General features: G+C 35.4%; 2 protein-coding genes across 2 annotated transcripts in view; one reads left to right on the forward strand and one right to left on the reverse strand.

Annotated features, from left to right (window-relative positions):
- The window catches only part of LOC150110491 (uncharacterized), a 330,267-nt gene extending 324,231 nt beyond the window's left edge, over positions 1–6,036 (forward strand). Inside the window, exons 8-10 of the mRNA XM_090399510.1 lie at positions 384–461; positions 1,646–1,817; positions 2,706–6,036. Of these exons, the coding sequence (XP_090255636.1) occupies positions 384–461; positions 1,646–1,817; positions 2,706–2,912 (457 nt within the window). The 3' untranslated portion in view covers positions 2,913–6,036. The remainder of the gene's footprint in view (positions 1–383; positions 462–1,645; positions 1,818–2,705) is intronic.
- A 6,896-nt stretch (positions 6,037–12,932) lies between these two features.
- Positions 12,933–14,897, reverse strand: part of LOC150110492 (atrial natriuretic peptide receptor 1-like) — a 28,744-nt gene continuing 26,779 nt past the window's right edge. Inside the window, 1 exon segment of the mRNA XM_090399672.1 lies at positions 12,933–13,237. Coding sequence (XP_090255798.1) covers positions 13,190–13,237 — 48 coding nt within the window. The 3' untranslated portion in view covers positions 12,933–13,189.

The following is a 14,897-nucleotide window of genomic DNA, read 5'->3' on the forward strand; positions in this document are numbered from 1 at the left end:
TACACAATAAATTGCTATCTGGTCATTAAATACTCATTTTGCAGCAATCTCTTGAATTGAATATCGTTTCTAGAGGTGCGTTGATTATGTTAGCATCTTTCATAGAAAGTTAACAAAAGACATAAAAGTTTTCTTAACAGGGATTGTAATAGCTGTACGCATGCTGAGTGAATATGTAAGGCTTACATCGATCCGTGATCATAATCTCATATGTTTACACGCATTTATACAGAATACAGAAGTGCACTGTCCGGACGGCGATCAGCTGTTGGAACTATGAAGTCGCATTAATCATCCCAAAATTTAAATACTGAATATTAAGGTATCTTTTAAGATCTTCATTGACTGTAATCTGTTGGCTGATATTTTATTTTTCAACCTAGGCATGACTCCCTCTGCTCTCCACTTTCCGAAGAAAAAGAACTCAGAGGCGCTCCGTGGTTTCAGGCAGGAATACCCAGGTACGTTGTAATCCTTTCTTCTTGTGTGAGATGTGTAATTACGAATTTAATATCAGTAGCGTTTCGTGTATTTAAGCTAATTAGATAAAAAAAAAAAATTTAAATCAAACAATTTTATAAAAATAGTTCAAGTGACCAAAAATGTCAGAAAAATAGATCGTTTCGAAAAACTAACATAATATAATCTTTTTTTTTTTTTTTTTTTTTCAGTTGGAAAAAAAAGTTGGAAATCTATAGTTAATATAGGAATATATATAAGAAATTTACGTTAGTAATGTGGATCGGGTAATTCGTTTTTTTTTTTTTAATCTCTCAAAACAAGCAAAAAGCTAAATACGCAATGATACATCATATACTGGCCTCATAGCTTGTAAGTTGTAATTCCAGTTCTGTCGTACTTCCGATTAAAACAAACTTCTAATGAGCAGATTGGGGATTCTTCACTGGAAAATCAAAATGATCAACCATAAAGTACAACTGTCTTGATTGCATAATATGAAACTTTAAAATAATTTTTGTCGTAAAGTTTTAATTTGTATTATCATTAAACAAATATATATATAGGTTTTATTTTCATTATTTGACTAAAAATCCCGAGTATTTTCCCCCTTTTATCTGTGGGAGAAGTTATTGTTTTTATCCCCATCCTCTAGATCAGTGCTTTCCAAACTTATGGATGTAAAGGTCCCTTTGAAAAAATTAAAATATTTCACGGCCCCCATCGAAAAAAAAAATTCGTAATACAGACATATATTATTATAATATTTATTGTATTTTTATTCAATACAAAACATACACATCAAATATTGCAAAAATCAATTGCAAATATTACATTTTTTAGCATCTTACATAAACATTTGACACAGCACATTATATTGTATTTTTATATAGATAGATATTATATATCTTATTAGTCTTAAAACATTTTAAATTTGTTTTCATCATTTCAAGCCCCCCCCCCCCTCAACAAAACTAACTGCCCACAGTTTGGGAAGCGTTGCTCTAGATCTGCTCTTGACCAACACTTCCATCATATTTATTGTTACCATGGTAACATGTATGATGGAAGTATGAAAAAAAATTAAATGTTTCTTATATTAACAGTGACATCGCTGACGTGTACTAAGAATTCTAATATTTACTATAACAGTATTCTTAAAGAGTGTGTTTTTCTTTGCTTTTAGGGAAATCGCTTTAGAAGTATTGGCTCAGGAACCAGTGGGATCATTTATGGTTCGAGAGAGTACCAGCAAACCAGGATGCTTTGCGCTGTCCTTGCGAGTTCCTCCCGACTTCCATCACACTGGAATTGCGCATTATCTTATTATGCGGACCAACAGAGGATATAAGATAAAGGTAAGCCTGTAACCGTAACCTTACCGTTTAGGAATACAGTTTTGTGCGTGTGTTTGGCCGCAATTAAAATTCGAATCAATACTTTCGACCAGTAAAAAAGCCGGCGGAGGGAGAAGTCAGTGCTTGCATCTTCTTTTTAATTCTTCAGAAATTGATGGAGGCAAAATAAAAAAAAGATCAGAAAGTATACAAACTTTTCTTATTTGGCTAAAGCAAATTGGATCTAAGCTAGTATTTTAAATCAATTAAATAATAGCCAATGTCAACGGAGTCATCTAATTTCTCTCTCTCACTCACTAGAAGCCACAAGCGATTCAAAAGTTAGCATGCAATTGGAAAACGAAAGATTTAACTTATCCGAAATTTAGTTGCATATCTTTATTGGTACTTGAAGTTTGCTTTTCAGTGAGATGGACGGTAAACTAAAATTTCGACAGTTTAAAACTTGAATGCGGTTTTAAGAAACATTAAACCAAAATTCACATATAGAACTCTTAGTTCTTTTACAATAAAATTATTCTTCTACATAAATTTGTAGTATATTTTTCAAACTGACGATGGCGTTGATTCGTAGTAGAGGTTCGGTGTAGTGGTTGAAACAGTTGTAGGTGTCCTCCCGCGATGAGTCTTCGGACTCCTTGGAGGTGTCAGGAATAATAATAATAATAATAATTCCGAACTATAGGGAAAAAACAATTAACTTGTATGTGTGATAGATAATGATTTAGCAATAATCCGAACAATGTATAACATGGAAAGAACTTTCGATAATAGTAATAAAAATTGTGCTTGCAGTTAATCGTTTTTTTTTTTTTTCTTCCAGTTTTTGTAAATGCAGGAAATGGTTAAATTTCTATCGATATGTTGATCTTTCTGTTTAACTTTCAGGGCTTTACCAAGGAGTTTTGCACGTTAACGGCGCTGATAACTCACCATTCCGTGATGCCGGAATTGTTACCGTGTCCCCTCTCATTATCCCGATACAATCCTACCTTCAGGAAGCAAGATTCCGAGGACATTGTGGACATCGATGAGGATCCAGATTACAACCTGCTGTCCGACTTTCGGAAGATGATGTCAGACTTGAACGTTTGATGACGTTCAGGGTGATTTAGTCGACAAATATTTTTTCCACAGTGTGATACACGAATCGCTATTGAACTAGACGGATATCAGTTGATAACCCTCAGAGGTTACGTAATCCTGTCTTAAAAAAATGCAGCGTTTTACAGTCAGATGGGAACAACATGCAAACAGAATTCTTTGCCTCAAGAATTCTTAATGTATTCGAACAAACATCTGTCCAAACTTTCTTGGACAAAGCGAACTTCTGTTATAAATATACTTACTAAACATCAATCACAGCGAGTGACAAGTGACACATGTTCAGATTGATTACTCAACTGCTATGTGAGTGTTGTACACTTTACTTTAGCCTTTTTATAACAGCTTCTTCCTCTTTCTCTCCCTTTGACACTCGGAAATACATTTTCTTCCTATACAGCAGTTAATCAATCTCAATATTAGCTTTATATAAAATCGAATTCTAATGTTTTGTCAGCTATGCCATGGTAACCGCGAGACAGAAGTGACATCAGCCAACAATGAGAAGTTCGATTTGTGGTATTAAAAAAAAGCTAATAGTGCAATACGTCAGCACAATAGAATGCCAGTCATTTATGATAGCACAGAATTAAAATAAGTTAACACACTTACATACTGCAGGAGAAAGAAATGATGGAAAACTTAAAATAGTGAAATGAAGGGCTTAGGGCGATAACCTGCTATGCCACAATGTTGATTTGAGATATTCATAATTTAAAATTTCAAAAATTCCATAAATAAAAATTTTTATAGCACGAATAGCTCTTGCACTTTTTTCAATATATTCGTTATTGGTCGCTTATTGTTTATCTTTATGCTGATTTTTTTTCGTCTCTTTTGGATAACTTCGTTTTGATGGATAAATTTGAATGCATTCCTTACAGATATTCATTCAGAAGTTGCAATTATGTTATGCTTATCCTAGAGTTCTCTGAAAATCATCACTTTGGAGGTTTCAATGAAATAAAACTGATGAAAACACGTTTTATTAGAACACTTAATTTACTAAATATTTTACGACTGATATTTCTCTAATATAATAACACTAGCATCGTCAGCATCAATATAGAGACCAAGAAAACAAAGGGCATTAAAAATCGAGTCATTTAGTTAATTCGGTTGAAAATCAAAGTGACCCATCTTAATATTTTCCTCATTTTAATATTAAATAAAAATATACTTTAAAGAACAAATGGAGAAATGTGGAACTACTCAGTGTCCTACGAAAAATCGACAAATGATGGACATATATTCAACACTGCAGCTGAATTTAACGTTTGTGGTGTAACAAGGAGGTGAGCCTCTTGTCCTTTTAAGAGTTTCTCTCTGCAGCTTGGATAGAGTTATGACATAAAATAAAATAATTTATATTTGCAAACGTTAAAAGTGATAAACAAGGTATATGCTAGCATTAAAATTTGCAAATGTATAAATCTACTTTACAATTCCCCTCCCCCCCCAACCCCTACTAATTATGATTTCTCGTCATCTCCGTAACAAACTTTCGATGTGCCCCTTGAAAGCTTTAGACGAATCTGGGTCCGTCATTAGTTTTCGTAAGACACTGAATGGTTTAACCAGGTTCACCCCCCCCCCCCCAATCATACACACACACACACACACCTAAGGATCTCCACACTATACTCCTTGGGAAATAGTTATTTCCCCTTTTTTTTTTTTTAAATATTTTGTGTCAAAGCATGTTATTGTCCAGAGCTCTTCAAATACATTGGTAGTCTAAAGTTTTGTGCCACTAAATAACGCTTAAAGTTGAGTGTTTAATCGAAAAATTTGATTCGGTATACTCTTAATTTTATCTCTTAGATTAATACATTTTTTGACATTTGTCTTACGAACTGCTAGATCTGACTCAATTTTCGATGCATTCACTCTTGAATAGTAGCATGCTAATCTAATTAGTAATCCTTCTCTGTTCAACAACTCTAAAACTAAATGCATGTTCACGAAAGCACATTATTAAGTTGTGACCACCTCTTATACACAGTGGATAACCATTCCTGCCACCAAACTACAAAGTATATCTTCCATAAAATTCTCTTGTCGCCAAGCAGAGGAACTAAATAGCAAAGAGGTCTTACCTCTTACCTTACAAGATCACAAAATTTATCGACAACCTCTTTGCTACAGTGATGTATATTTATATAAAAAGACTATTATAAAAGCATTATATTTATCTGAATGAGCTTATCAGGTTCAAAATGCCAAAAATATATATATATCATTGCTTAGCAACGCTAGCTACAACCATTTGACTCATTTCTGGCATTCCAAGAAGCCCCTTCATTTTGTTTTGTGGAATTCTTAGTAGGTAGCCCTTAATGTGTACGTTTCTACTCCCAAGGACAAGATTGCAGTCAGAAGCCTATCTCTGAGAATGCTTCGGTCTGTAAGTATATAAGAACAAAGATCGTGTTCGCTACGTGCATGCGGTTTCATTTCATGTGATAGGATGTATGTATTTGTGTGTACGGTGACTGTTTTCTGTGATGTGGACCTTCCTGCTTAACAGTATACCGGAAGTGCGTCTTGTACGTTTCGACACAATTGGTGATTAAATGGATATGAACACACTCGCTCTGCATAGCTGTATTTATCATCTCCCCATAATCTAAACAGCATACGAGAAGTTCCTATGGGAATTTAAACACCATGTTTCTGATGCTAATAATCGGTCGGAGGATGAATCCAAGGTCAAAGTTGCTAAGGGCGACCATAATTCTTTCACCAAATCATCATGTTTGTGATCTCGGTATATGTGTCACTACAGCATCGGTTGAATTCTCCTGGTGGTTTTCTTTAAAAAGGACTTCAAGCCTCCAAGCACCAGATGGAAATATATTTTTATGATACTTGTATAAATACGATGTACAGGAAACTGGCTTTACAAGATCAAAAAATGTTCTTCGGTTGCGCGTATCGTCAAGTACACGGATGTGTTGCTATGGTAACCTGGATGGGTTATGAGATGTCAAGAAGAACGGGTTTCTTAGTTGGTCGAAGCAGATCGCGAGTGATCTTTGATGTACGAAATTGCTTCTTGAGATAATTTTATACTGGAATAGTTTAAAATTTTAATAAAGAGGTTTTTCCTGTAGTTTTTGTGATTTTATTATTGCCAATACAACTTCACATGTTAGATGTGAAATTGTATTTTAGACGACGCACACATACGAACTACTCAATAAATGATGAATGTCAACAAGAGAATAATAATCATACTTTAGGTGTGTTCTCTCTCTCTGTCTGTCTGTCTGTCTCTGTCTAGACATAGGATGCATTTTCAACAGCTGCAGAAATAATACTTCTCCATTAATCTCTTAGTTTTCAATTTAAAATTATATATTTTTTAAACTGAAAGCACTGTCGGTATTACTTTTGGTAGTAATAACACACCTAGGGGCTTTCTCTCCCCCCACCCCTTCAGTTCAGACATCTCATTCTTAATTATCACAGTTCAGCTATTCGAAGACGATGCAAGAATTCTATTAGCAGCAATAGAAATCGTCCTTATTACGGTTTCGTCGGATCTACTAGTAGTTTCCTGAAGTGGCGCAACAACTGAAACTAGAAGATAAGAATACTCTTCAGATGAATAATTTAAATTTTCAAAACTTTTTCAGCATAGCAAACATGTTAAATACACACGCACAACTTAAAATTCGTACTCTGTTGTTCAGGAGAAAGAAATTATTTATTGGGGGGAGGATACATCGCTAATATAAATTCACATTTATCGTGAGGCTAGAGAGAATTTATCCCATAATTTCTGTAATGTTTAATTAATCAAGACAACTTCCACAGACATATTTTCATTCTATTCTCTGCGATCCTACTCTATTAGGGCAAATCGTATTCATAAGTTTGCTCATAATTCGACAGCACCATCGATGACAAACTAAAATCCTCTGGACAATCCCTCATCGAATAAAAGAAAAGAATAGATGCTAATATTTAGCTTGTTCTTTTGATTGAACGAAGTAAGTTCTGAACATCTAACTACTGACCAGAATAATGATCCAATAGACTACTTTCTCTCTCTCTCTCTCTCTCTCTCTCTCTCTCTCTCTCTCTCTCTCTATATATATATATATATATATATATATATATATATATATATATATATATATAAACACAGACCACATATTTTTCAGGATATGCGAGCATTCTACCAATGCTGCAATAACTGACCTAATTTAAGTCTCTAACAGCAAGTATTGTCTCAATTCTTTGCATATGTATATTTTTTCCCATTCATTCTCTTCCCTTTAACAACAACAAATCTCTCTTCTTAAATTAATTTTAACCTCTGAACTTTCGTAGCCATTCAGCTATTAGATAGAAAAATATAATGGTAAAAACATACTTCAACAATCGTCATTGTTGAAGTGTTCCAGTAAACCGCGTCAAAAGTTGTGATGGAACTTCCAAACCCAAGCGCCCGCTGTTCAAGTTATGCATATTTCAGGTTGGAGAAGCCCTCAGAACATGTTCACTTCATGTTTAGACAATATGATAAAAGGCGACTCTTCAGACTGTATGATACTCCTCTTCCGCTCGGTAGCTTATTGCGGTAACAACAGTAATAAGCGATTAACATACAGTAGAGACTTCAGAAACTGTTTCAGTAAACGCAAGATTTTTGTTTGCTGTTACACATTCTTGTTTCACCTGGTAAGCCACCATCCCTGCCATGATGTGTTTTAATATCGATCCAGACATGGATTGCAAAGTGTCCCATTGAAATAACATGAATACGAAGCATGCAATTATTTCAACCGCCACTGCCAGCTAAGTGATGATCCGTGAGATTTGCATTGACAGTCTCTGGTTTATCCTTCACACTTTTCGAAAGAAGCACCATTAAAGACTTAAAATGGTGTTGTTTTGGATCATTAAAAGTCAGCGCACACACGCACGCACGCGCACAGAGTGAGAGCTGAAATTGCTATTGAAGCAACTAAGGCTACAAGACAGTATACATTACGTTATGTATATCGTTAATTGTATGCGTTCTCTGCTCTGTTTTGTCTGTTTTAATAAGAAATAAAATAAAAAATGATCTTCTGGAAGAAGAAGAAGAAGCCCTAATTCTCATGTATGAGACTGGCTAACTTACCTCCAGTCGAAAGTCCATTAAGATATTTCTCTTAGTTGCTCGTCGCAGAGACGGTTTTGAATCTATGCCTTTACAACAGAAAGGTCGATGTAGTTGCAGTGGTTACGTTCCAGAGACAGCATTTCCTTTGAACTGTTCATTGTAATTGAAAGAACTTGTAATAAATTTATGCGAAACACACTTCGCATGAAAACTTTTATCATCATCATCAAATTCCTGATATATACCCTCAAGGGATGTACAGGATAGGATGATAGGGTGATAGTACTATATGAAAAAGGATACTATATGAAACAGGATGATAGTACTACATGAAAAACTTACATCACCACTAACTTCCTATCTACAATTTTCCACCAAATCAATTTGTTACCTGTCACGTCTCCAAAATTGTAGATCTTATATTTCTATCTTCTATGACACTTTTTACTGTATCAATCCACCTATATCTTGGTCTTCCTCTGGGTCGTTTTCCTGTCATCCAGGCAGAGAACACTTGTTTTGCTAATCTTTCCTCGCCCATTCTGTTTAAGTGACCATACCACCTGAGATTAGCTCTGCTAACACATTCCTGGATGCTGACAATATTAAGTTCTTTCCTAATATCCTCATTTTTAATGTGATACTGCCATTGATGCCATCTGTTCACGCCTCTAATCTTTCTTAAAACTCTTCATATCAGAGGTCTTCAGTCTTTGGTCAAGTGTTTTATTTCTAACCCAGCTCTCAGATCCATAAGTTAAAATTGGTTTGAACGCTGTCTTGTATACAGCTAATTTAGTGTTTTTTAACTAATTTCTCTCTTATTCCATATGAATTTATTCAGTTGACTTCCTACCATATACCAGCTTTGTTGATTCTGTTATCTATTTCCGTATTTAATTTACCATCTTCACTAAAAGCAGAAAACTTTTGTTTGCTTATTAAACACGAGTGATAAAATGTGTATTTAAGTAACATCTCAAAAGTTCACGTGATGTAAAGAACATGGAACATACAGAGACTATGCAAATGATGTCGCTTGCGTTTTTATGAAAATTTAATGGATTAATCAGTAAGCAGCCAATATGAAGGGGGGTTTTCCCTCTCACAGAACAGGCAAATTGGCCAGAAGAATACGCAGTTTAAGCTAATAATACACTGGCCTCATAAAATTAGTTTGCTTTAGCCGTACAACAGCAAGCTCTACATTCCGTTTCCAGCAAGGCCGCTTGTTGAGCAGAGCTCAATAACTTCGAACATCATAACTAAGTGATAATTATAGTTGTGCTTAAACCATAAAAGCTGAATCCTTATCGACTAACGAGTATTCTGGAGAGATGAACAATATCACTACAGTCTTGAACTGAAATTTTATATTGGCTTTATTAGTTGATCCTATATTTGTAAAATATATTCTGAAATACATCTGGAAAAGCCTAATAATTTCGCTCAGCTTACCAGAATTTCATTTCGCTAGAAACTATATAACGCGCTCAATAAACAATGACCGATACGCCACGTCCCATGCTTATGATGTTACGCGCCGTTTTAATTTAGTTGACTGTGTTACTCCATTCTTTTTTTTTTTTTTTACTAGTAAACATTAGTTCCATGTACCGTTACACATGTCCCGAAGAAGCCAGACAGAATAGCTGGTGAAAATTGTAGACAATTCTTGTATATTTTACAAATATCTGGTATAATCAACTAATAAAGCCAATATAAAATTTCAGTTCAATATTTAAGAAGTGACCAAATACAACACAGAGATCACTACAGTCTGTTTCCATTGGAAGGGCGAACGTGGATCCGACAATAGCCAATCGGACTTGTACTAGGAGAACTGCATTATCCTAAGTGCAAATCATGGTGGTGAAAGTATGATGGTGTCTTTTTCGTAATATGGAATTAGTTCACTGGTTTTTATTGCTACTATGAACAGAAATGTGTATTTTCACATTCTGGATAAGTTGCTTCTTACATTTATGAAATTTCACAGTCAGTGGAAGAAAATATGCCTCTGATGGACTGACCAACTCAGAGACGGTGATAAATACTAGCACGCTGAAGCGGAATGACATATGGGGAATCATTGTGAAGGCTAACATCACCGAATTCTTTCATTAATGCTAGCCACCACGTCAAGACTGTGATGCATGGAGAACGGAGGCTAATTTCTCATGAAGCTTACGAGTGAAGTGGAACAACAAAAAACGTGAATAATTTACGTGGTATTTTCCACGTGGAAAATTCCGTAGAAAATTAGGGATGAATTTGAAGGAGGCAACTTTTTTCTATTTTATTAATGGCAAAATATCGAGTAATTAGAAGAAAATCCGTGTTGTAAGAGCGATTAATTCATCCTTAGCGAAGTTCTTATAAATGTTATAAGTTAAATGATCTGAAGGGGATACCAACCTACGTCATTCTTCCAACTGGATCAAAGGGGTGTGCCAGTACATTCGTTAACTAACTCCATCATCTTATATCTTGTTAAACTTCAAGCTTATGAAAATAACATCTCAGCTAACCTCCGTGACCTAATTGAAAGAAAGGAATTCGGGATTTTCAATCTGCAAAACAAACCAACCGATTAGCAAGCATAAGTAATTAAGTTGCTTTTTCCATAATTCCAATTTACAACAACGATCAACTTGAAAGAACACTACACATACTCTTTGGGTGAACAACTATGCTTAAAATACCATTGGAAACACGAAGAGCCTCAGGCTTGAGTGAGTTAGGATCAAAACGAGATAGCGGAGAGGGATTTCTCCACCTTTCTGGAAAATGAGTTTTTGCCATTTCAAGCAGAAATAGGCAGAAAAGTACACGCAGTAGACATCTGCATGTCTGTAAAATCTAATCCTTTTTTTATCTATTTTTTTTCTCAATCTTTATCCCATTTTGTGTAAATTAAATGAAGTTGATGGACAAGAAGCTGTAAATTCATGAGATTTTTTGTTTAATGACAGTCATTAAATATAATTAAAATTTTGTTATCTGAAAGAACTATTTTGTCTTTCTTTGTGCTTATGTGATATGCTTAATGTTTCCTTACCAGAACTATTTCGTATTCTGCACTGTTTAAAACTTTCCTATTGATAAAGTGATCGCCATTTGAGTAAGATCACTTTACTAGAACCAGATTACATCCCATAAATGACAACGTCATCGTATGTCACGCTTTCGCGCAGGACTACACATTTTACCGCGTAAGCTTCCGTAACCAATAATCCGGAGAAATAGGTTGGTTGCTCCTTATTCCCGGTGGTATCCCATATCTGTAGATGCGTGTGTTCATGAGGCCGGTTTGCCTGTTTTGCAGAAGGAAAAACCCCAGAATAAACTAGGGAAAAAAAACCTGCTGTCCACGCCCAAGACCGACTAACTTGGCTATGGCTGAGGAAAATCCTTGAGCTCCTCACGTCTCCGACGGGAATCGAACCTAGGACACTCCTTCCCCAGGCATATGGTTGCGAATCGCACAGCCACTAAGATAACCGCACGGACAAATGACAAGGTATCCGTTGTTTTTGGCTGATCACCAGTTTTCTGATGATACATTTTCCATAATCATCCTTGAGTGAATGTGTGTGTGTGTGTGTGGTTTTCCTGACAGGAAATAACATAACTGAAAATACTATAAAAAATCACTGGTTTATTTCAAAATGTCCGTCTACATTACAAAGCTAGTACTACACCCACATTTATGTAAACATTGGGCTACAAGTAAATGAATTCATATGCATTTAACGGCTTAAAGCTTAGTAACATAATACACTTCGAAATCTATGATTACGAAGTGCAGTCATGATTAGATCTAATCAGCTATACATAATCAGCTATACATAACACTATATTCAAGACTACACACGGCAGCGTGTTTATACTGTTGATATACGAGGTAGCTTTGCCATATAGTGTTCATCTGATATTACACACTATGTTGTAACTATAAAGCCTTCATACTTTTCACATCGTTCCGTGGTCTGTCTATATTTTAGCTTCTGCAACTTGCAGTTACCGGAAAAACGTATCAGAGGGAGGATAATGCTCCCATACTATCCTGACCCGCACCTCCATGGGTTGTCTTGGTATTTCACTGTGAATAAAACATACTCGTTTCTCCAAAGAGACATTTTGCCACTTTTTTTTTTTTTTCATAAAAGATGTCCACCACCCCTACAGCTGTTTCTCTCATTTCCAGCTCTTCGAAGGGATTCCAGTTTCTGTTCTCTTGTGTATGTCAACTCATTCGATTAAATGGAGCAAGAAAAAACTGCCAAAGATCTCAGCGTCTACAACAATTTCAGGCCTAATGATAGCCTTCATGAAATTTGACTGGAGAATGAAAATCATTGCCTTATTTTATTTTATTTATTATTTTTTTTACATTAAAGAAACGAAAGTTCCATTTCTTGGCTGACTTTTCTAGCTGCCCTTTGAAAAACTGGAAATGGCGATAGCAGCTGCTAAGGGTGCTGGCTCTTATGAAAAAAAAAAAGGGGGGGCAAAATGTACTCTTTGAAAAACTGAACGTTTGCGGTTCACAGTGTATTACCAAGACAACTCGTGGAAGTGATGCAGCTTAAACAGCATGAAAAGATCAGCCAATGGAACTTTTAAGTATGAATAGATTCAAAATTTTGCTAATCTTTAGATTAAAAATAAGACAAATGATTCTCATCCAAGCAATTTCAATTGCCATTCTTCAAAAGAATTTAAAATTTGACATATTTTGGCTCCACTTACATTCTGCTTGACATACTTCAAGCGGATCTATGAATTATATTCGGCACATCCAGTCTGTCTTGACCTGCTCCAGATTACGACAGCATTGCTTTTGTAATCGTATTCTGCCTTGAACACGACATTTGTTTCTTGTATAAAGCTACCTCGTAATAAAGCTACACATTCTTTAATTTGTATACTGGCACGGATTTAATTCTTAGCAACTAAGAATAAATAAAACATTAGTGTTTACATATCTTTTTTTTTCACTACTGAAATAAGCAGAATTATTGATATATATGCGCATGCTCTTCATGCAACATAGAGACAATGCTAGCAAATGGATGGCGGTACACCATGTCTATTTTAATTGCTTCTTCGGTGATGGGCAGCCTGCAAGTGCGAGTGACATCTTCTATCTTGTCTCTGAGTTCAACCAAAATGTGTGCATCACTCCTTTGCCCTGTAAGTAAACAACAGCAGTAAGAAATCAGTATTGGCAGAAATCGAATGAGAAAACAATTCTTGCATAAAGTGTCTTTAAATATGTAAGTTAGTCACGAATTATTTTATTATTATTATTGTTGTTTTAACTCAACAGAGATAGAGATGTCTTTTATTCCTTATTCAAATCCACCTTCGGAGAGCGAAATTTCAAGCATCTTGAAAAGCTGTAAGCGGAACTTACATCATGGGTCGACTGTATTACTTTTCAGTTTCTTAAATTTCTCTCATTGACAGAAGTTCAAACTTTTGTCATTATGCTTCCCAAGTTGAAGTAGATTATGTACTAAAATAAAAAAAAGTCGAACAATTTGTATTTTCTTGAAATTAAACGCCAATGCAATAAAAATATGACACCAACCTAGTATTTGAATCCATGGGATACAACGCGAATCAGCAACTAGCAGAACTACATTATATCTATGTACTAGTTTCATATAATAATCAGACAATAATCTCTTAATCAGAACAGGTGCATTGACAATTGAACATTTGGCGTTCAACTGTGATAACCATTGTCATTTTGCTGTAAGGCTGTAGGCCAGAAGGTTTTTCTTTATTGTTAATGTTTTAAAATCACACCGAAGCAACTGAAACTGCGAAGCAAATATATATTGCCTGATAACCTGTGCTTGTGTGTGGGTGTGTTCTCTAGTCGGTCTGTATGTTTAGCTTAAAAAAAAGCAAATAAAAAACGCAGTAAAATCCCTGCAACCGCCACACGAGACACTGGCCTAACATGGTGAGAGGAGGATGCTGGGCAAAATTCTCTCGCTGAGAAATTAGAAGATTCCGTGTATGTTTCTTAATATCTGTAATTTCTGTTGTGAAAGCTCAAATCCTCGTTTCAAAAAAACAAAAAAAAAACTGTGGGGGGGAGGGGTTCCACATATAATAAAAATCAGAAAAAAGAATAATATACTTGAAACTTTGCCCGAAATATAGCATCTAATACCCCTTCATTAAAATCATCTGCTTATTCCTCTATCGATGACAAAAGTTTTCCAAAGATTTCAATTACCTTCTACTTAAATACATAATTTTAACTGGAACAGAAACACAGAATGTCCCTCCTATATTATACAAATGATGGCAAAGTATTTTTGCTTATGAGAGATTTCCACCATTTGTAAAAGATCCACAACGAACAAATTTTAGAATAAAAAAAAATCCAAATCAAAAAATCAAACACAAAATCGTGCAGATGCTTTTGCAATTTTCACATGTTATGCAGTATTGCTGTGAGACCAAAACGTACTCCTCCACTACTGATAGAGGCACCGCCACACGAAACGAGCACAATGTAGAATGGCATTGAAGACCGCGATATAGTCAGCAGACTGTGTCATCGATTCCAACAACCGCGCAAAGATGATCGGATCACATCCATCACCTTTCTCGAGAGGATCGTTATCAGTTCCCTTCGGAACGGTTTGTGACTCCAATGGATATCCTTCGGGAGTTCACTGAAGCCTTGCTGTCGAGTATCAACCGAAACACACGTAGCTGGCTTTACACTTAGTGCTTCAGTAATACCCCTTATATACTAGACTGTCGTGTTCTTTCCGACCGGCGAATTTGTACGGCTTCTGAATCAGTTAAGTTTCCGATATATATGA

Source organism: Typopeltis vanoorti, chromosome 1 (genome assembly GCF_054136105.1).
Source record: "Typopeltis vanoorti isolate ZY-2024b chromosome 1, IOZ_Tvanoo_1.0, whole genome shotgun sequence".
NCBI lineage: Eukaryota > Metazoa > Arthropoda > Arachnida > Uropygi > Thelyphonidae > Typopeltis > Typopeltis vanoorti.